This window comes from Rhinolophus ferrumequinum, chromosome 17 (genome assembly GCF_004115265.2).
Source record: "Rhinolophus ferrumequinum isolate MPI-CBG mRhiFer1 chromosome 17, mRhiFer1_v1.p, whole genome shotgun sequence".
Classification (NCBI taxonomy): Eukaryota; Metazoa; Chordata; class Mammalia; order Chiroptera; family Rhinolophidae; genus Rhinolophus; species Rhinolophus ferrumequinum.
In genome coordinates this window covers 4657637-4682980 of record NC_046300.1, presented here as the reverse complement: position 1 = coordinate 4682980, position 25344 = coordinate 4657637, and the positions used below count along the sequence as shown (strand labels likewise).

The 25344-nt window shown below is 48.5% G+C and overlaps 1 protein-coding gene across 5 annotated transcripts in view; it reads right to left on the bottom strand.

Moving 5' to 3' along the window:
- ITPR1 (inositol 1,4,5-trisphosphate receptor type 1) overlaps nucleotides 1-25344 on the bottom strand; it is a 295697-nt gene that overhangs the window by 160773 nt on the left and 109580 nt on the right. For 3 of the 5 annotated variants that reach the window (XM_033132948.1, XM_033132950.1, XM_033132952.1), the window contains exons 6-16: nucleotides 22361-22447; nucleotides 19979-20137; nucleotides 17851-17949; nucleotides 16714-16797; nucleotides 16460-16606; nucleotides 13378-13473; nucleotides 11870-11914; nucleotides 7900-8054; nucleotides 2135-2234; nucleotides 993-1153; nucleotides 323-464 (exon numbers count right to left, since the gene is read on the bottom strand). In XM_033132948.1, the coding sequence (XP_032988839.1) occupies nucleotides 323-464; nucleotides 993-1153; nucleotides 2135-2234; nucleotides 7900-8054; nucleotides 11870-11914; nucleotides 13378-13473; nucleotides 16460-16606; nucleotides 16714-16797; nucleotides 17851-17949; nucleotides 19979-20137; nucleotides 22361-22447 (1275 nt within the window). The remainder of the gene's footprint in view (nucleotides 1-322; nucleotides 465-992; nucleotides 1154-2134; nucleotides 2235-7899; nucleotides 8055-11869; nucleotides 11915-13377; nucleotides 13474-16459; nucleotides 16607-16713; nucleotides 16798-17850; nucleotides 17950-19978; nucleotides 20138-22360; nucleotides 22448-25344) is intronic. The other 2 variants (XM_033132953.1, XM_033132949.1) reach the window with 1 other exon arrangement.

Genomic DNA, 25344 nt, shown 5'->3' with positions numbered 1-25344 from the left:
GACGTGTCAGTGTAGGTTCATCAACTGCTACAAACGTGCCCTCTGGTGGGATGGTGGCGATGGGGCAGGCGGTGCACGCCTGAGGGTGTGGGGTGCACGCCTGAGGGGGTGGGGTGCATGCCTAAGGGTGTGGGGTGCATGCGAACTCTGTACTTTTCACTCACTATTGCTGTTTACTTAAAACTGCTCCAAAAAATAGTCTGTTTCTTTCTTTTTTTTTAATCAATTGATCAAGCCTTCCAAGTGGAACCATCCATGTCCCTAAGAGCAGTGACCCCACTGATTTCTTACAAGCTGACCCAAACTGTCACGTGTCACCGACCTGCTTGAGAATATTCTGTTCTCTCATCAGCTTCTGCCGTTCTCTGTTGGGCTTGGAGAAGACCACTTCAAGCACATCTTGACCAGAATTCGTTCCACCAGTGACAAAGTAAACCAAGTCTTCCAGCAGCTTGGTGACCGACCTGAGGGGGAAGGAAGCTATTAGAGGGGGGACGTACTCGATGTCCCAGAAACCTCAGGCCTAAGTGAACCAGTTAAACCAAAGCAGACCCATTCCTCCCAGTTTCCTGGAAATGGACAACTGAGGCCCGTTCCCGAACAGAGTGAAATACAGACAACACATGACTGCCCACAAAAGGATTATCACCTTCACAAAACACGGGCCATCTGACACTGTCTGAGTCGCCTTGACCCCTGACATTTAGTACGGGAGTTCCAGGGACCAAGTGGGACACAGAGAAAGAGAGCGATCTTCACAATTTCAGGGACTTTCAAAAAGGAACACCATTTCTTGGACACCACAGGTTGACCCACCCCCATGAGGGGAAGCCCTGTTACGCAGCCCTCAGCCGCCCCCCCCCACGGTCTCCCTCTCTGGGAGGGGCCTGAAACCCACAGGGCGTGGGGAGGAGGCGTGGGGAGGAGGCGTGGGGAGGAGGCGTGGGGAGGAGGCGTGGCGCCTCGCTCCGGGCTCCTGGCAGGAAGCGCACCTCCTTTCGTTCTGCGTGATGGTGCCCTTCTCCAGTTTCCCCGCGATGGAGCCCAGCACCTTGCTGGCGTCGTTGGCGAAGTCCAGGTCGCGGACCTCGGCGGGGGAGACCGGGACGATGGCAAAGGCCTCCTTATCCTCCTTCACGGGAGAGGTGCCGATCTGAAATGCAAGGGGGCCTCTGAAGGGCGGTCTCGGACGGAGAGCGCGTGACCCCACACATTCCCCGCGGGGCTGTCGGCAACACAAAGAGCTTGCGGCTCTCTCTGCCGTCCAGATCAACCAGATGTAGGAAACCATCTGGAAGAAAGTACCCCAAGTCGTTCACAGTTGTCTCCTCTGGAGACTGGGATTGTGGGTACAGTGAGGCAGGAAATGGGGTGGTGTTATAACGTGTAACTTCATTTGTTACAGGTAAGACTTATAATGCAATCTATGTGTATAAATACACAGGGAAAAGCAAATATGCAAAATGATAAGTCTTGACTCTAAGTGACAGACAGTATCATAAGGATAGACTGTACCACTCTTTCAAGTTTTCTGTATACCTAAAAACGTTCATAAAAGTCAAAGAAAAATTCCAATAACTTCTCCCATCCCCCCCAAAAAAATTGTGTGAGGGTATCATTCCATTTTTTAAAAAGAAAACCCCTGTATTTGTGTATTTATGCTCTGTGATCCTGGAGAAGGTGGGGAAAGAGAGGTAGGCTTCAGGGAGAGAAATTAGAGAAGGTGGGAGAACTTTCAAGAAATAAAAATAGTATATGCTTCAGTACACAGAGAAATAAATAATAAAGATTGCGGGAATCAACTAGTATTTGATGGACCTCAAGGCCCAAGCAAACATTCCTCCAGCTAAAATCATCCTTCAGACATGAAACCCAGACAATTGCTCAACCCTTCGGGCAGAAGCCATGGAAGAAAATAAAAGGTTCTGATTACTCTAAAAGCCCTGGGCTTGCTTTAGCCAGGTCCTTTGGACGGAATTCTTTGATCACATTGGAGTTTGTCCACGACCACACTCTTGCCAAAGCAACACAACTGTACAGCTTCACACTCTCCCCCGATCTGCCCTCAAAGGAGTCCTTTCATTAGGGGGGAGGCCGGGGCGGGGAGGGGAGGGCGCCCAGTTCCAGGACTTACTTTCAGCATCACAGGTTTTTCTTCTTCTTTGTCAATGGGGATGTTTGTGCTGTGGACCCAGGTATTAGTACATAGGTGTCTGAGCCGCACGTAGGAGTTTCTAGAGGGGGAACGAAAGAAGCGTTTAGGGATCTGAATATTTAGGTTTTCTATCTCCACCAGCCTAGAATATATTCTATCAAAATAAAAATGGATACCCAAATGGTTTTCTGCTAGATACATTGCACAATATAAACATAAGAGCAAACGGCTTTGGTCCAAGATTCTTTCTGATGTATTTACAACAGCAAATCATTCACAGTGACTCCCACATTGTGATATGCTGTAGTTCTAAGATTATATCCTGTGAATGAAGGTCTTTGAACAAACTGAGCATGAGACAGGAACAAGTAGTATTTACTGAGTGTATAATAGTGCTCATGTGAGAGATGATTAAGCAATAACTACAATTTTCATATGGATCAATAAAGCAAAATGTAAAATCATAAAATTCCTGGGGAAAACATAACGTGAGTAAATATTTAATAATCTTGTGGTAGAGAAAGCCCTTTGAAGAGTGAAACAAAATACAAGATCTCTAAATTTTAAAAGTAAAAGATGCATAAATCTTATTACAAAGTTTATATTTTATATCTTCTGTACAGAAAAAAAATCATGAATAAAATTGAACGAAAAATGATAAGGTGGGAAAATAAAAGAGTAACACATAACATAAAAAGATTATTAATCCACATACGGACAAGGATATAAACCAGTGATTTAATAAAGCAATATAAATGGCCAGTAAACTGGGAAGTATGCATTCAACCTCCTTAGCAAACAATTTACACAAATTAAAACAATGTAACACTTTATTGTATCATATACCAAAGATCTTAGAGATGGATATAACCTAGTGCCCACAACAGCTCAGAGACAGGAGCTCTGCTGCACACTCATGGTGAGAGTGTGAACAGGTAAAACTCGGGAAGGGAGTCTGGCACTTTGTGTAACTTGTAAAATGCACTGGTATTTTTCTCTAGCAATCTCATTTTCAGATTTTTTTCCCTTAAGAGATGACAGCAGATACAAACTGAGGCTTAAAGATGTTCAACAAAGCACAATTTATAGTAGTAAAAAAATTGTAAATAATCCAATGTCTTAATAATGGACTAATGATACTGTGTTTCCCCGAAAATAAGACCTAGCCGGACCATCAGCTCTAATGCGTCTTTTGGAGCAAAAATTAATATAAGACTGGGTCTTCTAGTATAGTAAAATAAGACTGGGTCTCAATTTTTGCTACAAAAGATACATTAGAGCTGATGGTCCAGCTAGGTCTTATTTTCAGGGAAACCCGGTAGTATTAGGTGGTGCAAAAGTAATTGCGGTTTAAAAGGTTAAAAATTGCAAAACCTCAGTTACTTTTCCACTGACCTAATACATAAGGTAGAATATTATAGTTATTCAAAATGATGACAATTGATATTCATTTACTTAGAAATATGTACAGAACATACTGCTCAGTGAAAAATTATTAAAAATAGCTTATGATCCCATTTAAGATAAATTATATACAGGTTATCTGTGTGTTCAGAGACCTGTCTGACACTACATAAAACCAAAATGTTATGGTTGAATTTTATGTGATTTTTACTTGTTTCTTTGTTCTCTATGGTGTTTTGACTCTGGGAGGGGAACACACAACGATGAATACAGATGATGTATTACAGAATTGTACACGTGAAACCTATGTAACTTTACTAACCATTGTCACCCCGATAAACTTCAATTAAAGAAACAACATAAAACCCCGTATTTCTTGTTTCCTGTTAGAGTGACCATGGCTCACGATACGATGTTTTTCCATGCTGCTTTCCTTTCAAAGAAGTAGTAGGAAGGGCATAATTCTTGTGTGTTAGGAACCTACCACCCCATTAGCGAGACAACGGGAATGCACGCCAAGCAACAGCAAGGAACAGAAAACGCACATTAAAAAAGCATTAAGTTGGGAGACAGTCAAGGTCAGGTCTGAAGGGCTTTGAGAGGAGAGGATGAAGGCGGCTTCCGAGAGGCAGGGAAGCCTTTCGTTACGGAAAACTTGAGATGGAACTTTAAACATTGGTGGGACTGGGGCAGCAGGAGAGCGCGGAAGTCATTTGCATTAAGAGGAGTTTAGAGCGATGGCATCAAACCAGGCATTCTCTAGAGCAGATCCTCTGCCTTCTCCCTTCCTTTCTCGTAACCGTCCTGAACATGACAAGTAAGGGCAACCACACTGACATTTCCTTCACTAGCATGACTGTAAATCAAACAGTGTAAGAATCTTGAGAGATTTCCGATTTTTTCTTCTGAGTGCCTTGGACTCACTTTCCTATTTTCAAAGTATAACCAAAGCTTGGCGCTTAGCTTTTCACTGGATGACTGCATTCTATAGAGTTCTACGTCCAATTACACTCAGGACACAAAGGGCATCGTGTCGATCCACCTGAGAGGTCCTTCCCCACAGACATGCTGCCAGCCCAATTACAAAAGAGCCACAAGCTGGGTGCTCCCCCAATGTGCATTTAATGCATCTAATTTGCATATATTGCCATTTTATTATCTTGTTTAGTGTGTCCAGGATCTGCCATTATCCTTTTCACTTTGGTGTGGAAGGATTATTTGAACGAGTGATGATCACAAAAATTCCTTTGCTGGCAACATTTCAGGGACATTCACATGTCTACTCCCAGACTTGCTGATCTTTAAACAAAATTCAGCACAGCAGTAACCTGGAGGGAAATGACTGCCCTAAGAATTTTCATGACTCTGCAAGACCAGTGAGTGAGAGGTCCGTTCACGTCTAGCTCTGAGGTTGGTGGTCACCGGCAAGAATGGACAAAAATGTAGAAAGCTAAGACCAAGTCCAGGGTCATAACTGGTGGGGAACACACTGGCAGACGATACCACACACTTTTTCCACGGTGACCACAGGCGTCCCCTTGCTAATGAATGTGGAATCAGTCTACCTATGGACAACTGCCCACAAGAAAGTTTTCAACAGGGAAAACATAAGGAATGGAGGGGACAGGTACAGGGGTCTCGAAGCAGCCAAAGCTGCTTGGCCACATGACCTAGAAGCTTCAACTTCCCCTCTCCACAGACAGGCTCATGGCGATTTCCAACCCTTAGGGAATATGGCCAACTAGCACCTCATTGTTCTCCACAGGAAGCCCAGGAGGCGCCTTCTGATGGAGCAACGTGACATTTTAGATCACAAGGTTCTGTGCTTTGTTATCCCAAATGAACTAAAACATTTAGCATATCCTACAAATGTCATTCCCTTGTCTTCTGGAAACCTAAGAAAATTCATTACATTTCTTCCAGACTAGAGGGCACACGCACCATATGGAAAATTATTTCAACTGAAACGCCACTGGGTTCTACAGACCTGTGCCTATGTGGGAAACAAACAGGCAGTCAACGAGAAAGGCTGCTTTAAAAAGCAACGCACGCTACTCCAGACCATGGTAATAAACGATCTCAAACGGATCAGACTTAAGCGTGAAAAGCACAACTGAAAAACTCAGAAGAAAACGTTAGCATGAGTCTTTGTGACCTTGCATTAGGCAGTGGGCTACTTAAGAAACCAAAAGCATAAGCAATCAATGAAAAAAATAAATTGGACTTTGACAGATTAAAAATGTTTGTGCTTCGAGAAAGCAAAAAGACCATCTACAGAATGGGAGAAGGCATTTGTATCTACAACAAAGAACACTTAAAACTCAGTTAAAAAAAAAAGACAAATAACTATTATTTAAATAGGTAAAAATAATGGGCGAAAGAACTGACTAGATATTTCTCCAAAGACGATATACAAATGACCGTGAGGCACAGGAAAAGATGGTCAGCATCATCAGTCATTAGAGAAATTCAAATCAAAACCACGCGATACCACTTCACATTTCCTAGGATGGTTCAAAAATGAGAGAGAAAAAGAAAAACAATAAGTTCTGGAGAGAATGTAGAGAAACTGGAACCCTTATGTAAAATGGTGCGACCATGTTGAAAAGTCGTCAGACAGTTCCTCAAAAGGTTAGACATGGAGTTCCACGGGACTCAGTCCTTCCACTCCGAGGTATAGACCCAAGAGAAATAAAACGGATGTCTACACCAATACACATACACAAATGTTCACAGCAGCATTGTTCATAATAGCCAAAGGGGCAAACGACCCCAACAGCCATCGACTAGTAAATGGATAAATAGAATGTGGCATAACCAACCGTGTAACAGAATATGATTCCGCAATAAAACAAAATGAAGTACTAACACACTCAACAACGTGGATGAGGCTTAAAAACACCCAGTGAAAGAAGCCAATCACAAAAGACCACGAGTGATTCCATTAAATGAAACGTCCAAAGGAGGCAGCTCAGCAGAGACAGAAAGTAGATGGGTCTAAGGCGGGAGGTGGGGCTTTAGGAAACGAGAGTGAGGGCTGAGGGGTCCGGAGCTCCCTGCGGGGGGTGAAACTGTTCTAGAATCAACAGTGGTGCTGACTGCTCAGCTCTGCTCATCTACTGAAAACCCTGAATCGAGCTCCTCAGTAGGTGCAATATACAGTATATATTGTATCTCGGCAAGTCTGTTATTTAAAAAGGGCAACCCAAACCTGGAGTATGCACATCTGTGCACACAGCTGGAGTTTTCTAGAGCATCTCTAGCTATGCCCAGACTTTCATGGGGCTTCTGACCCAGCAGAGTGGAACGAGCAGCGATCAGTTTACTGAGTGGTGGCGGAAGGCCTTGCTGCGTGTAAGGCTCCCCTCCAGGTGGACACCGCCCCACGTGTCACGCGGGTGGGCAGGAACAGCCTGAACAACACAAGGTCCTTGTCTAATTCTCACGGCACCCAGGCTACAGGTATCAGGTTCGCAGCCGAGCCCAGGCGGAGCCCGTGAGCTGCAATGATGCACTTGAATAACGAAGTACGAAGTAACAGAGAGACGGGCCGTGCGGACAACCTCCAAATGCCGGCGACCAACGCTCTGGGGAAGAGCCAGAATTGCCCGAACAAGCCCATTTGGCTTAAGCATTTAAGATTTGGGGCTCTGCGATGCGACCTGATGACTTGTGATAAGTTGCTTAAATTCTCTGAGCCTCAGAGTCTCTATAAGGGGCCAATAATGATACTTACTTGACAGAGGTGTTTGTGAAGATGAAATTACAGAACACGAGTAAAGCACTCGGCATTGTGCAGGGCACATAGTCAGCACTCAATAAACGTGAGCCACTGTGGGTAATACTGCTGATTCAGCGTGACCCTTTGTCCCACGTATAGTCCCTCCCCCCACAGGCATGCTTGGGCAACAAAACGAAGAGTTAACGTGAATAAAATAACCAGAGAAGACTGGTCTGACTTCTCAACACTTGAAATTTACTTTGTACTCAGTGGATTTCAAATACTCCATTTTCTAGAATTTCTTTTCAAGTGCTTATTCAATTGACTGGGTGATCACTCAGGTTTAGGAAGAAGGAAGAAAGTCAACTAGAAACATTCAGCCACCTGAGCTTAAGGTTTGGCTTGTTTACCTAAAAATAGCACTTCTTATCAAACCCCTGAGAACTTGCAGTTGCTGAGTCAAAAACAACCACTCCAGACACCCTTGCAATGGGCAGCCAGGACGAACCCCGTATAAAACCTTCCAGGAAGGCACTGTACACCGGGGGTTCCCAGCCACCAGGCCAGGCCACGCACGCCAAGCCTGACTCACCTGGGCTAACCTGTGTTAGAACCATACCTGGGGACAAGGCTGTCACCTCCACGGAGAGTGGTGGGGTCCAGCTCAAAGATGGACGAGATGTCACTGCCTTCGGGCACCGAGACCAGGGAGTACACCATCTTTTCCTGGACATTTCGCAACCTGCTGCGAGAGGCGTCCTGATCCGGATCCACCTGAGGAGGAAAGGTCACCGAGTCAAGGACGCTGCGTGTGGGACCCTGCACTCACTACGACCACCGTACAGTCCACAGGACGGGAAAAGAAACAGTGAGCGCCAGCCGTCGGTGGGAACGCGTGTTTCAGGTCAGCCACACAAGTCTCACCGGCCATCCAGGACAAGATCAGCTATGCTCCACCTTCTTGTGTTGCAATAAAAATGCTTAAACGATGGGGTTACGGTGACAGAGGTCCATGGGGACAATGCTCTCGGTGACAAAGAGCTCCACAGAGCCACAGCCAATGGTGGCAGTGCGGGGAGGAGAAGCACTTTGAGAAAACTTTCCTGTGGCTTTGATATGGGCTGTTGTGCTAACCTACAGTGAACCTGTCTGGCCGTCATATGATACAGCTACTACCCAGGAGGAAAAATAAAAAAGAAACCTGGATCCAAGAGTTCGTAAGCAGTGAATCCCAGGGTGGCCAAGGAAAATATCTGAAAGTCAGACTAGCCCTGAAAAAAACATCCGTTGTTAATCAAGCAGGGCTGCCGACAGGGCAGGGGAACGGGCTCGCCTGCTGCCTTGGGGATCAGGTTGGGACCGAAGGAAATCTTCAGTGGAGGCGGATGAAGGATGACGAAAGTGTTCCTGGGAAACTCTGGAGACAGTCTGGGCCCCGGAGCCCATCTGCCCGAGGACATGTAAGCAGACGCCCGGAGCAGTGTGACCAGTGTCACGAGCTCCCTCTCAGCGCTGTGACTCTCCACGGGCTCGCTTTGCACGTTTAACACGCCTGCAGGATGACGGCATCCACCTGCGTCTACCAGGAAAACCACATTTTCTTTGTCCCTAAGTTGTTTTGCTCGGGCTGAGGCGCTGCCTCCTTTCCAGATGGGAAGTGGAGAAAGGATATGAAATCTAACAGGCAAAGCAGAGAAACGGGAACATTTCATTCCCGGGGCCTGAGTTGGAGGGCTGCGGGCAACAGTCTGCTTTAGCAGTTCATCTGCAGCCCCGACATCCATCTGTGTAAAAAAGAAAAAAGGGAAAAGGAAGAAAAGCTGCTTTTATACCCCAAACCTCTGTCTCCTCCCGCTCTCAAGCTCCCGCCTCTAATACCATGGGGCTTTCTCCAAACAACCTCGACTCTTATTCCACTCACAGCAGAGTGAGAAAAGCCTGGAGGGCCCCACAACGTCTCTACAAGCTCAGCTAAGGAGCAAGAACTTGCACAGAATCCTCTTCTAACTGCTGTAACCTGCAGCGTCCCACACGCCACACTCAAGGTCAAGGTGAAGCCTGACCCGGTGCTGGCTGGAGACACAGGGCTGCTGCAGGCTGCTGGGGAGACCTGCCAAGGGTCTAGAGAAAAACGGAAATTGCATTAAGTTCACTGTGTCTGGAAACGAGGCTGCAAACAGTGCGTTCATATTCTGTCTGTGTGCAGTCGGCGTTTGCCACCTAGTGGGTGGAAAGGCACACGGGCAAAAGGCCGTCAGACGCGAGCCAGCCTCGGCTTCTCCTTTTTCACCCCTTGGCATCGAAACACATGGCTCCAGTGCCTCTGCATTTAGGACAACAGTGACAAAGCTGAGGGAGGTCCTAGGCCAAACCCACAGGGCCGGATGCCAGTCTCGGGAAAACACAAGGAGCAGTAAGCAGAGCAGAACGACAGAGAGGCCTCCTCTTCCAGGCTGACGCCCTGGAGCTTCTCCAGCCAAGTTTCCAGGCCAAGAGGAGCGCAATGGGGGCCAGACCCTCCCAATGCAGACACCTGGCCGCACTGCTGGCCTCGTGGAGAAAGGTGAGCCCCCCAGAGACCCCTCCTCCAATGAGGACCACCACCCAAGCCACAGCCTGAGTAGCTGGAGCAATGCAGTCTAGACCGGCCCCTAAGCTGGCACACCTGCCACCCTGGCATGGAGAAGCACGACAAAGTAAAGATGACGGAACTCCGAGAGACCCCTAGACGTGGTGCAACTCAGGACCACTCTCTGCTTTCCCATGTGTCCAACGAAGATCGTAAAACCTGCCATAAGTCATTTCAGGGAGCTAACGCATGGCCCAGACGAACTGGTGATGTCAGGGCACTAGAATGTGGACGATCCTGTGCAACTTACAAACGTGCCATTTATTGAGCACCTAGTATGGGCCACTTCACCTGCACATCTCATTTTGTCCTTTAGAGCAAGCACGCCCGCCACTTCTACAGATGAGGGCATGGAGGCTCAGAGATGGACAGTAGCTTGCCCGGAGTCACACAGCTCATGAGCAGCGGACCTGCTCTCGGAACCCAGTCTGTCTCTCCCCCATGCCCTACAGCTGGTCGCTGTGTTCTTCCTCCTGCATTAAGAATACCGGTCCTTCTCCTCACACACCAACGGGTCAGGAGAGCGACCTCATGCCCACGGAGTGCAAGGCTCACTCAAACATCAGCTGTCACTGCAAGATGGCACAGCTCTTCTTCAAAGTGACCTCAGAGGGTACACTTAGTCGGTCACCTCAGAGGGCACCACTAAGACCACGGATGCAAGTCAGACAAAGGCAGCTCTTTCTCTCAAAATAAAGAAGGCGCAAGGATGACGACTGCCTTAGGAAATGTAGGCGTCCCACCCAAGCCCAGGCGGGCTGAGCACAGGAGCCTCCACAGAGCTGCTGTGCCAGGACCTCCTTGCACATGGGCAGAAAGAGGGACCAGGTGTTTTCTGCCTCCATTAACAGTGCAAGGCAAGCTTTCAAAATGGGCTCCAGAAGTGAGGGCAAAGAGGACGAAAGGAAGACCAGGACCCTCAGGAAAGAGGAGACGAACTCCCCCAGCCAGTCCAGGAACCACGTGGGCGCCCTCCGCTAGCAGCCGTCTGCGTTTCTGCCAGAGCTAACGTAACTCGAAGGTTCACCATTACTACAGGACTCGCACTTCCCAGTCAGCGGCCTTCTCTGCTAGCTCCACCCCAATTCCCTTCACGAACGTGCCCACGTTCAAGTCCCTCCAATTCTTTCAAAGTTTGGGAGAAACAAAAGAGAAACACCTTCAATACCATCGACCACAGCACTCCGAGGTGATCCCACGGACACACCGTCACACAGAACAGCAACTGCTTGAAATTATTATTATCACTATTTGATCCTAGAGCAGAATGAAGCACTGCCCAAGAGAACAGCCTTGTTCGTGCCCGTCATTTCCATGGACCACCACCTCTGCCCTCTTCAGTGCCGCCCTGCGGACACCTGAACCCCCGGCTGCCTCCATTTCAGCACTAATTGGCACTCTGGCCTCCAAAGAAAGATCCAGGCGGCATTACACTTCCAAACCACATTCTAACGCCTATTTCTGACTTTGCAGAGAGCAAGGGCAGCGGGTTCGACAACGGAGTGTCCAGTCAGACGCCCGGTGCTCTGTGCCCCTGTGTGAACGCCACCGTCCACACGACACCATCCACCTCACACGCTCCTTCCTCACAAATTCTGAATGAGTCACAGATTGAGGTCAACAGCAACAGGGCATTCGTTTGTGAAAGGCCGACTTCTACAGGGGCCATCACCGCCTCCAGCCTCTGGTAGTCGAAGAGATACCGCGAACTTCTGCAACTCAGAGGTGGAGACCCCTTAACTAAGCACACAGAAGGAGCGTCATGACTGACAGGCTCTTGAACCAATCAGGACACAGGAGAGATGCCTGCCGGCAGGGGAAGCACAGGAGACCCTCTTCGAAGGCAGCGGAAAGCTTCCCTTCCCCACACTCAGTGACCACGGTGCTCCTTACGTGGGGCTCCAGAACACTTGGTCTCACCCTACGGGATGAAGACCAGGAGGCTCCTGGCCATACTTACTGAGGGCTGAAACTCCAGGCACTCTTCCTCAAAGTCAGGGTCTACCTGATGAAAAAGAACCATTAGGAAATTAAATCACCCATTGCTTTCTCAAGGACTCGGCCCCACCTGCAGGAGATGTCCAGGCCTGCGGGCATCTTTGAACAGCTAAGAACTTGTCCCTTCCCTGCGTTCACGAAACCAGCATGCCACAACGACGACACATGTCACATGAGTACAACACACACGGGACAATCTCCCAGTCACCAAGAGACGGCTCTCAAGTATAGACAGAGAAACACGACGGAGTCACCAGCAAAACAACAGTGAGAAGCCCGAGGTACGTGAAAGACCGAGACCCAGTCACTGATAATCCTGCTTATTTTTAGTTAGAAATAAAACACTGGGGCCTCCAACAAGAGCTACATTACCTCAGAGCGTAGCAGACAGCGCGACCACCACTGGTCTTTGGCAAACCACGGAACTGACATTTCTCACAGCTGGTTCGCTAGCTCTGCAACCCGCTCTGGCTCCACATTAAGTATCAGCTTAGTTTTGCTCTTTGGTTCTTGAACATTTTGAACTCATCAGTTCATGTAAGTGTCAGGCACCCCAGGGGTTCGTTACATTGACAGTCAGGCTTCTTGGGGTCAGCTGCAGGAGCAGTGCTGTCACCCATGCGTCACCTTGAAAATCTCTGAGCAGCCCCACCAGCGGCACCAGACAACGGGTGTCGTCTGATGTACGACTAGAATCTGATGTGAATACTCATCGTACATCTCTCAGCAAATCAGAGTAAAACGCAACATCTGTCACACAGTAGGGTGGCTCCTTAAATTGACACAAAATCTCAAAGGTAGGTTCCCCCCTCCCCCGTCCTTCAGCACTGAGTCTTGCCTCTCCTCAAAACCCCTTAACAGGCATTTAAGGTAATTTCTTTGATTTTTGACAGTCCTACAAGTAAACGATTAGACTGGGTCTACTCCCCCGTGCTCTGAGAACCAGGATGCTTCAGAAAGCTGTCTAACTCCTTACGTGTCGTAACACTGCTGGCTTTCAACAGCACGTTTCACGACAGCCAAGTGTCAGGCATTCTTGTTAGGGGCAGGGTCGGTAGGTAAGATGTGAGGAGAGCAGTTTGCATCCGCAAAACAAGGGTAATCCTAAAACGCAGCATTCTTTTCTGTTTGCAGACCCACTGTTTTAGCAACTTTCGAGTGCACAATACACTATTATTAATTAACTGCAGTCACCACGCTGCCCATGCCATCCCCGGGACGGCATTATTTTCTAACTTACGGTCTCCCCGCATCTTGATGGAAATCCCTGTGAGGTACTCAAATGTGTTAACCATTGTTACCCTTTCTTGCCGATAAGCAGGGAAAGGAGGCAGAAGGAAACAGAAAAGCAGAAGGGAAAGCAAGGTGACTGGGCATACCCTAACCCTCCAATCACCCGATGGTTACAGGTAAGGGAGGAAAAGGGAGTGTGTCAGCCTTGAAAGAGAGAAACTCGGGGCTGCTACTTACCTCTGCTGCTAAGTAATGCCCTGTAGCAAGATGCTTGAAACGGAAGAGGCTGTTCCAATATCCCGCTCCTCCCCGACACGGGTCATGCTGGACGACCTGCAAGACGAGGAATGAATGGTCAACAGGAGAGGAGAAGTGTCAGCCCACAGTAGGACAACACCGAATCTGAGACATTGCACAGAGGTCATAGTTCAGGCGTGCGATTTACTAGCTGAACAAAAATCAGTATCTTCCAACAAACCCATTGCAAGTGTCATGTGTAACATAAGAACTTAAACATACGGGAGTGCTAAGTTTCTCCAAAGAAGAAATAGTCTCCCAGTTAATGTAAAACAACGGTAGTGAAACACTCAACGGTTTTCAGGTTGTTTGCCTTAATCACCCTAAAGCAGAAGTTAAGATTCGGAAATCCATCCATGAGAGGCACGACAAATAAAGAGATTTCGTGGGAAACTGTGAAAGCCCTCCACACACGGAACTGCCGTGCTGAAAAACACACACAGGCCCATGCTGAGAGCCCGAGAGCCTAAGAGTTCACCAGCAAAATAAACGTCACTTCAGCTTCTGGTCATGACGGAGTACCTGGTCCTGGTAGTTGGTGCCAGAAGCAATTGGACATCGCACCAGAAACTGGATTTGCCACAGACAACAAGAAAACTGCATAAAATACATGAAGTGACTCTCAGCGGTTGGACGATGGGGGCGCACAGTGTGATCTCTGAGGGACAGGAAACAAGACGAGGTCTGTGACTGCTCCAGTTTGCTCCTAAAGGTCTTCTCGGGATGGTAGCATTGGGAAGGGGAAACCAAGCAGGGGACTCTGGTCTCACTGAGTTCAGGAGACAGACCAGAATTTAGGGAGACTGAAGTGGCTGGAATTGTGGGGGCAAAACACAGAGCAACCCAGACAAAAAGCCCCAGAAATCTATACAGGGGTCTGCCTGACTCTTTGGCTGGATACCAAGCTGCAGATGTGTAAGGTGAGACCCCACCAATAACGAACAAGGAGGAGCCGTGAGTGTAGCGTTCCCAGAGCTCACTCAGGGCTGGCTGGTGCCTGCATTCTGACAAGCCAGTGAAGAGATTCCATCACACACCTGGGCATTCAGTAGCGACATCAAAAGGTCACACCTTAGTCGCAGGACTTATCCGACCCTAAAAGAAGGCTACAATTCAACTGACCTAACAAAGCTTTACAACAAGCCTCCAAATGACTAAATGGATCCACAAGTAACTTTACTGTCTGACAAAACAAAATACAACACTCTTTAAAGGAAGGCAACAGAATCCAGACACTCAACGAAGTAGCATATACTGTGTAGCTAGAATTCTATATCCAGCAATAATATCCTTCACAATGTTCAGCGTATAACCATAAAGCCATGGACAGGCAAGAAGCAGGAGAATGTGACCCATACACTCAGTAACCTGTCAGACAGTAGCAAATGATCCGTAAGCACGTGTGTGTGGGTTGGTGGGGACAGGAAAAACGTGAGAAATAATGACTCCAACTTTTTCCTTTTTGATACAAACCCACAGGGTCAAGAAACTCAGTGAACTCAAAGTGGGATACACACACACGCGTGCACAAGCATCATCGTGAGATTAACGTAAAGCAGAAATAGAAACAAAAACCTTACAAGCAGCCATGGAAGAGAAAAGACACTACATGTAGGTACAAAGGTGACAACCACTGAATTCACATCAAAGAAGCAATGCACACAAAACGACAATGGACGAACGTCCTTCAAGTACAGAAAGAAGAGATTGTCTCCCTGGAATGCTATAGCCAACAAAACTATCCTGCACACATGAAGGCCACCTGGAGAAACCGGGATGTTAACACACCACGTGTGGGGATACAAATGAACCTTGAGTTACCATATGACCTACAATTCCACTCCCAAGGACACTGAAAACATGTCCGCACAAAAAGTTGCACATGCGTGGTCAGCACAGCGTTATTCAGAAGAGCCCCAATGGAAACAAGCCAAATGGCACTGAACGGCCCATCCCGGGGAGTGTTACTCGGCAGTGAAACACAACGTTGAGGTAGATGGGGACATACGGATAAGCCTGGGAAACGTCACGCGAGGTGCACGGAAGTCAGATACAAAGGACCACACAGGAAATGTCCAGCAGAGGCAATCTACGTAGGAGGGAAGATGAGTGGTTGCCAGGGCAGAAGGGGTAGCAAGGTTGGAGGAGAAATGAGGTGAGACAGCCACACGTACAGGGCTTTCAGAGCGATGACAACATGTTCTAAAATCCGCTGTGGTGATGGCTGCACAACTCTGTGGACCTGCTGAAAATCACTGAATTGTGAAGTACACGCACCGTATCGCAATGAAGCTGTTATTTTTTTAAAAAGGAAAATTAATTAAAAAAAGGAAAATAAACCTATTTTTTTTTTCAAACAAAGGCAAAATAAAGATATTCCCACACACACAGAAAGCGCCTGGTCTCCAGCACCAGTGTGTCTGACGCCCCACGCCGAGCCCTGCTCCCCACCAAAGTGGGTCCCTGACTTGTATCCCGAGGCCACCTCATATTTCTGTCCACGCCACCATCTCACACGAAGGGGCCTCAGCGCCTCTTCCTTCCTGAGTACAGACTGTCGTGTAATTGCCAGCTCAGACGCTTCCCGTCTCAGGAAGCCTTCCTGAATCACTCACCCCACCTGACGTGCTCCCCCGTCAGCTAAATCTGCAGAGCCGGGCAATGTCCTCCTGTCACCCCGCCAGCCCGCTCTCTGGGGTGTGTCTTGTCATTCTGCCCCCAGTGTGTGAGTCCCTTTGTATCTTGTGGGGTAGGCACGTGGTTACATACTGTGACAGACACATGAGCAAGGGAGAGACAAACGGAAGGCAGAGGCGACTAGGTGGCCCGGAGACAGCAACGTCCAGCTCCAGCTGTAAGTTTGCTTCTAAAGGAGATGTTACTCCCCACAGGCTCACCCAGCGCCCTTCTGACGGGCACGATGCACGTGTTCCTGAGTCGCCCCAGGGCACGAGGGGGGTGGCTCTGATTTATTGCTACAAGCCCACGAGTCCCACCTGTGCACCTCCTGCCACCCTCTTACCTCCACCTCCCACAGGGCTTTGGAGCTGGTGGCGGACGTGGCCGACTGGCGGCCCGTGGTTCTCAGGAAGACGTGCTGCTGCTTTCTGTGCTCGTCACACGTGAGAAACTTCTCCTGCTCAGCGTGGAACAGCCGCACCACGTCACCCTAGGAGTCCACACACACAGGAACCAAGGAGAGGGACGTTTAAAAGAGAACTGAACTGCTACCCAGGAAGGGCCACGCGCCACCCGCCCACCAGGCACCAAACTCACCCCCTTCAATATGTCGTCTTTGTTGTCACTCCACTTCATGAAAAGGACGATTTTCCAGCTTGTATTGCAGTTGACGGAATTGACCTGGAAAGCAAACGAGAACTACAGTTTCACATCTCCCTCATAACAACTGTGCCTTCCAACCCCCAAATCCTGGGGCTGACAGCCTAAGGATCACAGCATCTACAAATTCAAGTGGCCTGTCAGAAGTGTGTGGCGGGAAAAGGGTCATTTGGCCCAATCACTATGTACGCTCCAACTGACCACAGGAAGCAAGCTGCCTGCTCTTCTGGGATGACCTCTTCCTTTCTCTCCAAGTCTCTTGTGCTGTAGCCAGAAAGTAAAGGCCAAAGTACTTATAAGACGGGATGAACTCCAGAGGTAAAAGAGCCTCCCGAGTGTCCATTCTGAAATGCTAACGGCACTCACGGCAGCAGCCGCTGTCTGCACACTAAACATCTGCCAGGCACGGGCTGAGGACTGACACCCACGAGCACATCTGGTCCTCAGTGACACCCTAAGAATAGGAATGACCACTGCGCCCATTTCAGAGACAGGAAAACTGATGTAGAGACTGGGAACTAACCCCCAGCCACAGAGCTGGGGGATGGCAGATGTGGGGTGTGCAGCCACATCTTTATCTTACTCCGAGCCTGTGTCCTCAACCATTAGACAAGCACTTATGTCCCCGTCAAGTTACTGTCCTTGTGCCCAGTATCTGCCCATTTAGAGGCTAAGTAGATGTATTGCCACAAGTAAGACGGCATTCTCGCAGGGCTGCTGACTGCCTGCGGTGTTCCCTTCCTACCAACTAGCAAAAGGCATCTTTTAGGGAGATAATTAGGAAAAGGTGCCCTTTTGGCCAGAAAAATTCCTTATGAGGGGCCCTTCTCTGGCTCAACAATTAGAAAACAATCCCCCAGTGACCTAAGGCTCGTCAACGTCACCCTGGGGCGACAACTGGCTTTGCACGACCTCCTGTGGCAGCCCTGACTAGGGCCTCGGTCCCCTTGCATGCAGGACAGGCACAGGGCCGCACGCCACTGCCGAAGTCCCTGTCACACACACACACACTCCACCCCAAGGCCTGTTCCTGTGGCCTGTGCCTGCCCTCAGGCCCTAACTCGGTCCCCTTACCTCGTTGCAGCCTGGGTTGTCCACCAGCTGGTGGCTGCTGGCGTGCAGGGGCTGGCCAGCATTGACGGGGTTCAGGACCACCTTGTCACCTATGACCACCTGGAAAGGAAGGACTGACAGGTCAGGTGCCCCTGGTGGAGGGCAGGTGGGTGTCCTTAGGCCCCCCCGGAGGTGGCGTGTCCCCGGCCCGGCCAGCAGAGCCAAACCCTTCGTAGTGCAGGCCACCTTGTGACGTCCAACAACCCCTGCCTTGTCCCTGAGAAGTGGCAAGACCAGCAGGGGACATCACTGTCAATTGCCAATGTCCCCCTTTTCATGTGAACAGATATACGTAAAAAAGCTCTAATTCAATTTTAGGAGTGGAGCAGATTACTGTCCAAAGGAAGTCTTAATCTCTGCAGGGATGGAGCCCTGATTTTATACACCTAAAGCCATGACTTCCATGCTGTTCTGAGTGCAAGCCACGTTAAGAAGCACGTTTTCCTATTATGACCCTGTCAGCCATGCGTAGGTGCACGTGTGTGTCTCTGTGTGGACACAGATATCGATACTTATCTAAAATAAAGTTACCACACACCCATTCTTATCCTCACCGTGTTTATCACCGCCTGATTGTCCACTTTCAAAAAGGACAGTCGCGGGCCTCTAAGTCCATTCCACGACCCACAAAGAGCTCGACACCTGTCGTTTAAAAACCCTGTTCTACAAGGATGCCTATTCAGTCCATCTTACCTTCTCCACTAAGGTACTGCTAAACAGGCAAGTTGAAAGGGCAGGAAAGCTAAGAACGTGCTGAAAATGAAACTCGAAACCAAGCACCCTTGTCTTATTATGGGAGTGGCGGCTTCCTAAGGTGTCAAGTTCATCTGTTTGCAGTTTGATACATTGGGGGCGGGGCATATACAACTACGTCTTTTCTAACTGCGATGAATATAAGTACGTCAAAAAATCCAATGCTTTGGTGGAGCCTCAGCTTTACTGGACCTGTTCTTCCCTTCTCAGTTGAGGGTCAATGTTTGCTGCACCCCGACTGGGAAGGGTCGGGCTGGTGCTGGATGCCACCGGGATACTGTATATAACACACGCACATCACCTAACACATACAGAGGGTGCCAAAAACATGTATACACATTATTCTAAGAAAGGAACAACTGTATTAAAATTCTAATACTCAATATATACTGACAAAAAAAGATGAATACAAGTCACGTTTGACTTCTGCAGTTACAAGAGGTGCTCAGAGTGGTTCCCATCAGTGTCCAGACACTTCTGATGACGGCGAACTACTGCTTGAGCAACGCTGACCAAAGTGCCCACTTGCATACATTTTTTTGGCACTCCCACTATATCAAGCGCCCAAAGCTTATAAACTTAAATGGCAATACTGAGAAATGGCAAAGTCCAGTTTTAGGTGAAGGCTAGTTGAGCATTTTGAGAAGATTTCCTGCTGTTTAAGACACATATTTCTTTTTAGTGAAAAACAGCTATTTCAGAATCTTAACAAGGTCAGAAGTATAGCTGATAGTATTTCAACAGTGTTGAGGATGTAACGACTTACAAATGTCTGTAGCAAGTAGGGGAACTGCTCCAAGTCTCACCGAGAAGCTTTGCTGTGACCTTGTACCCACACACCCCTCAGGGGAGGGGCCAGCTCACAACCGAGGGAGTCCCTGAGCAGGGTGCAGAGCCTGCAGGCTGCCGGATGAGGAGACAAGAGAACATAACCCTACAGGGCTCTGGCCCTCCCCGCCTTGTCTACTTGTTTCCCAGGTCCTCCGTCACCAACTTAATTTCCAAATTAGAGAGGCATTTCTACTCCACGATGATCTAGAATGACAGGGGGCCCTCGCCAGGATATTCATATATGGCAGCTGTTTTCATGGGAAAGTTACTGAGGTAACGGGCCGTTCAGACAATTTTGTCAGAAGCCCGGACAGAAAAACATAGCTACTGGCTTCAGGTCACACTTCTCTCCCAATTTCCCTGTTTCCCAAACACTGGTTTCCATAGCAATTCCCTGCTTGTCTTCACACAGGCTAAGCCTCTGGTTCCACTCTCCTCGTGGCCTCCGACACACGGTGACAGGCGGGGTGGCACGGAGCCGTCCCCAGGCTGGCATGTGACTCACACTGTCGCCGATGGATCGCAGCTTGTAGAACGGCTGTATGTAAAACCAGGACCCTTCATTTCCAGCCTCGTCCAGGGTGACCCTCATGGCGTTCTTCTCCAGCAGGGCCGGGAGTCTCTTATTCACCGTCAGGTACTTATTACTCTTCAGGTGCAGGAGCTGAAAACCCACCGAGACAGTTAGGCGAGTATCAGCAAGACTTTTCACTCTCTGCCATTTCTCTCCTGGACAATAAAACATGTATCAAACATCCCTCCCCACGTGCAGCTGACCGTGAAGCCAGAGAACCACAGCAGTGCCTGAGGCAGGGCATGATGAGAAAAGAAGAGCAAAGGGAGCAGAAGTAGAGGGAGAAGAACTATTTTATTTTTTCCCCAACGTAGCCCCGGATGAGACGGAAGATGCTCCAGCCGAGGGCCCCGCCAGCTAGAACAGCACCGGCCACCTGTCAGTGGGAAGGAGCCTCACGCATGGGCAGAGCTGGAGCTGAGGGGCTGCAGACTCCCCCCGGCACAGAGGGGGAGCGAAGGAAGGACACTTCTGAGCACAAGAGACACTGCAATTTAGTGGGGGACCCTGTGAGGGAGTAGTCATTTCATGTGGAAGAACATGGCTGTGACGGGTTTCTACCTTGAATTTCTAAGCACTTTATTCTTAATGCTTGGGTAATCATTACATGAAGGAGATGGAAAAACCAAAGCTCGAGATAGGAAACAACTTGTTTCATGGTAGGTCCAGACCAGGAAGTGCTGGCCAAGGCTTCCTGACTCAACAGGCTACAAGAGAAGATGGAAGGGAAGATGAACCGCTGCCCGACCCCTGGAGAAACGGTGAGGCCAGCATGCGACTCCACTGCCAACATTCTCCTTTTCACGTTAACAGGTCCAGTTTCTCGAACAGCCCTAGTTGGTCCACAAATCTTCCCTCAGGGTCGTTGCAGGTGGAGGAGTAACCTGTCTGCCTTGCAAGCCTGACATCCCCTGGCCGTGACACACACCTGTCCAGGTACTGGACTCAGGTGGTCTATAAACCCACATAACGTGGAGGTGAAGCCCAAGATCCAGGCTGGGGAGGAGGAATAACAAGTAACATTAGCGAGTGTGTGTTCAGAGCTCACTCTGTGACAGGTACTCCTCAGTCCTCCCAGGAAGCCGATACCGTTCTTCTTCCCATGTTGCTAGTGAGCAAACTGAAGTACGGCAAGATTCCTTGCCCCAAATCTCAGTCAGGAAGTAGCAGAATCTGAACTGGACCGCTCTTAAGAGTTTATGCTCTTGGCCCCTAGACCCCTCTTTTGTCTTCAGTTCAAGTCACACTCTCCAGTCTAACTGAGAAGTCCTGCTCTCTGAGTTCCACGGCACCAGCCTGGCCCAGTAAGAAAGCTGACACTGAACTTGAGGCCCACCTGGCGCCGTGTCCCTTCTCCACTGGCCAGAACCTGAAAGGGAGGCGGAGAGGCACTGGCAGGACCTAAGCTTCGGACAGATTCTGGAAACTACTTTCACCGTGTTCCAAGGCCTGAGGGTAGTGAACCCAGTTAGACATACAAGGTTGCTTTTACCAATGTGGCAATTCTGGTTTTCTCATGTTCCTGATTAGCACTGTTCTGTAGCTGGTAGGAATGAAAATGGGAAGGGATTCACTTGTAATTAGTGAATTTTACATTTACATCAGTAAAGTAAGCAAAATCTTTCAAAAAGGGAAATAGTGAAGCCAGATAACGAAAGGGGTCAGGTCCTCAAAAGTTGGTAATGATTTTGACCCTCTGTGCCTGGGCCCGAACCATCTGGTAACCGGACAAATCGAAAGCGGCCATATTTGGCTCTGGACTTCCTCACACACTGTTTTCTGCAACGATAGACGCAGGTGGGTTTTCAGAGCAAACCCCACAGTTGCTGTTTCCTAGGTTGTGTTTTATCCCCAAGTCAAACTTAAAGGCACGAGAGATACACACGTAAACCTCGCCACCCGGGAGACCCAACATCAGAATCTCCACCTGAAGGCACACAATGGTTCCTACTACCTCTGCCGTGACAGAGGAGCCAATTTTCACCGAATACGAAGAGCTTTCAATCAACACGGGTTAAACCAAACAGCAACAGCCAGGCTCTTTTTCAGGTAGGAAGCTTCCCATTTACAGTGTTTGGACAGATCTTAAGTTATCAGCTGTGGGGGCGAGAGATGGATTCTGACACCAAGAGAGACCAACCACCTGAAAGCCCAACAGTCCAGCCCATACAGGAAGAAACACCAGACCTGGAAGAGACTCGCCGTCTCCATGGAGTCCCACCGGGAAGCAGGCCCAAACCCCGCCCCATGTGTGTTTTCCCAGTTTTGTTCTTGGTGACGCTCCAGCTCCAGGGACGTGCGGCCTTCACCTACCTGGATCACGTTGCCATACTGGATGACCGTCCCCAGCAGTTTCCTGTTTTCTGTCTCGTTCTGCTTCTTCTCCAAGTCTGCAGCATGCTGTGCATGGAGAGGGAAGACTGGTCAGGAAGCGGGAACAGTGGGTTACACTTCTCTGCAGTGATGCAAAGCCCATGCAGCCCGTCTGTACAAAAAGCCCAGGAATCAGCAAAGCTGAGCACCCGAGGCGAAGCAAGGTGCAGGCAACAGGGGCCCAAAAGTCCAGCCCACCCTGCTCTTGCTTTCTTGGCTTTTTTGGCTCTTTTAAAATGCTTTTATTATTTTTTTTCTTTAAGGAATTCATGGACATATCGGTTTAGGGTAAGACTAAGTCAAAAGCTTATGTATTTTTTAAAAAATAGGGTAGGGCTGGAAGGGAATTTGCATAACACGCTTCTGATTTGTAAAAGTCCTCTTTTGAAGCTTTGGAGTAAAATAAAACTTAATTTAAACGGCGGTTCGGGGTGGTTTCTGCTTTTGTGACCTGGAATGTGTTATTGAACAGGTGTGAGCCTCAGTTTCCTCTTTTGTGAAAAGACGACGAAAACAGTACCCACACCTCGTAGGAATCACGGAGCACAGCACCTGTCACTGCAGCACTGATGGAGTGTTCGTCACTATTGTTGGGCATTAATTATCATTTGTTTCATTTTCATAGTATCCCCTTGGGGAGAAGATCATTATCCCAATTTTTAAAAAGAAGAAACAGACTCAGGGAGATTAAAAAGTTCGGTCAACGTTGCATAGCTAGTTGGGTGATGGGTACAAAAGGGGTTATACTATTTTTGCCACTTCTGTGTATATTAGAAATTTTGCTAAATAATGTCATTAAAAAGTCACATATCTATTAAGTAGCCAAGATAGTCCTCAAACCCACATGTGGCTTAACTCCAGATTTATGCCGTTACAAATGAGGCTGGCAGGTATTACCAGTACAAATTTGGCAGGCTAGGGAAAATGGTCAAGTTGAATAGAGCTCCCAGAATATTCTACCAGGGCCACTGAACGGCCATTTTTCGTTCGTTTACCTGTACAACTGTGAAAGTACTGTTAGTATGTTATAATAATGCTCCAGGGGGACTGGTTTCATCCTAGGCAATGAGGAAACTATTGTCTCAACCCATCTCCCAAACCTAGACGAGTGAAACAGAAGTAAAATTACAGGGAAGAAACTCAGTATCTAATGTGATGGATGATAAACCTGACGACCACTTGCGTACTTCAGCACTGTGTCCCTGCGTCTCCCCGTTCCTTGAGGGGAGAGGCTCCAGGGTGCCAATGGGCCAGTGGCCTCTTTCCCAGGGAGCGCGTCTGCATTGTCACGGGACCTTCTGGATGTGCTCTTGGTTCCACCACATACCGCTTTTCCATCTCAGCCAGGTCACTCAACCTTGCCAAGCCTCACCGTCCACAAAACGGGGACAATGCAAGCCTTTCAGGGCTGTGCTATAGAGAAAAATTCTGCATCTGTTCCACCTAGACCTGGAGTGCAGGTATTTTTAGGAAGGTAGATCATTCGAGAAAAATGCGCTGTAGCAAGCGATCCTAAACCAAACAGAAGCCGTGTGACAGGAGCAAAGGGTCTGTCTCCGTGGGACCATCCCAGGATGGCATCTGCCCCCTACCCCCGGCCACACAGCGCTCTAGCCACAGCTTCCCCGGTCTCGTTGGGAATCAGTGACCCGTCTTCTGTGTCAGCTACAAAAGGGTCAAGGCCACAGCGTTCCAGACACACCTGGAGACACAGCCGTGCAGGCAGGGCTCCCTTGGCCTCCAACCTGCCCTCAGCCCCGCCCTCCCATGCTCTCCCCACTCCAGGAACACCCCCTGAAGGTGCGCCCCTCTCTCGTCCCGCCTGTTTCTGTGCGTGCACCCCACCCCCTCCGAGACCCCTTCCTGCAGGTAGTTCTCCAAACAAAACCCTGGACTGAATCCAGGAGAAGAAAGGGTTCTACTTTGCAGACAGACATCTGTTCTTACCGTTCTCAGCTGACACAGATGGGAAATTCAAGGAAAAGCCTGTCAATGGGGGGGGAGGGGGCGGGGAACCAATAGAGTCAGGAAAATAAAACAAACTAACATGGTTTTTCTCTGCTCAACATACCACATTGCAAGGAGTCACCCTCAAAGAATCACAAAGTGGCATTTCTTGGACTTAAAGGACATCAGGGCCCTCCTGAAGAGGGAAAGTTCTCAGGGACATTCCGCTGCCTCTCAAGAACCGCCAGGGGCCTCAGTTTCAGAAACAGTGATCTGAAATCCTAAGTTCCTACCTACGCTTGGACTAAGTATAAAAGTGGCAAGTCAATAGTCACTGGCATATCTCAAAAGAAATGTCAAATTAGTCATCAAGAAGGCACTCTATATTAAAGATTAATTAAGCACCGGCAGCTCTAAGTATTAAGGGCGTTTGTCCAAAAACATACAAAAGGTAAAATTAGAACAGAAAATACAACAAAATTGGAGGATAAATATCTACAAACTTCTCTTAAAATATCAAATAGCACATCTGAAACTGATAAAAGGTTTACTGATGACCAAGCCTTCACATAACTACTGAGTGAACACTTAATAGTCCATGTATTAAGCTTATACATCATTCTAAGAATCCACTTTTCCTACAAGCTCTCTTTGTCTAAGGAGAAAACCCTCCAAATCATTTCACCTTTTACTAAACGTGTGAATCCTTGTATGTGTTCATTTGAGTTCGCACAGCAATCCTTAGGTAACTCCCTCCACAAAACCAGTCAGGTGTTTTCCTCCAGCTTTACTGAGATAGTAATTGACATACAGCACTGTCAAATTCAGCTTTTAAACAAAGACGTCCATCCCGATTATTAAGTTCAACAGGTGAGACAAAAGGTAAAGGGGAAATAAGGTTGGAAGTACACCTGGGCCCGTAAATCAAAGCTGCCCCCACCCTTAACTGGAAAAGGACAGCTGGTTCATTAAATCCC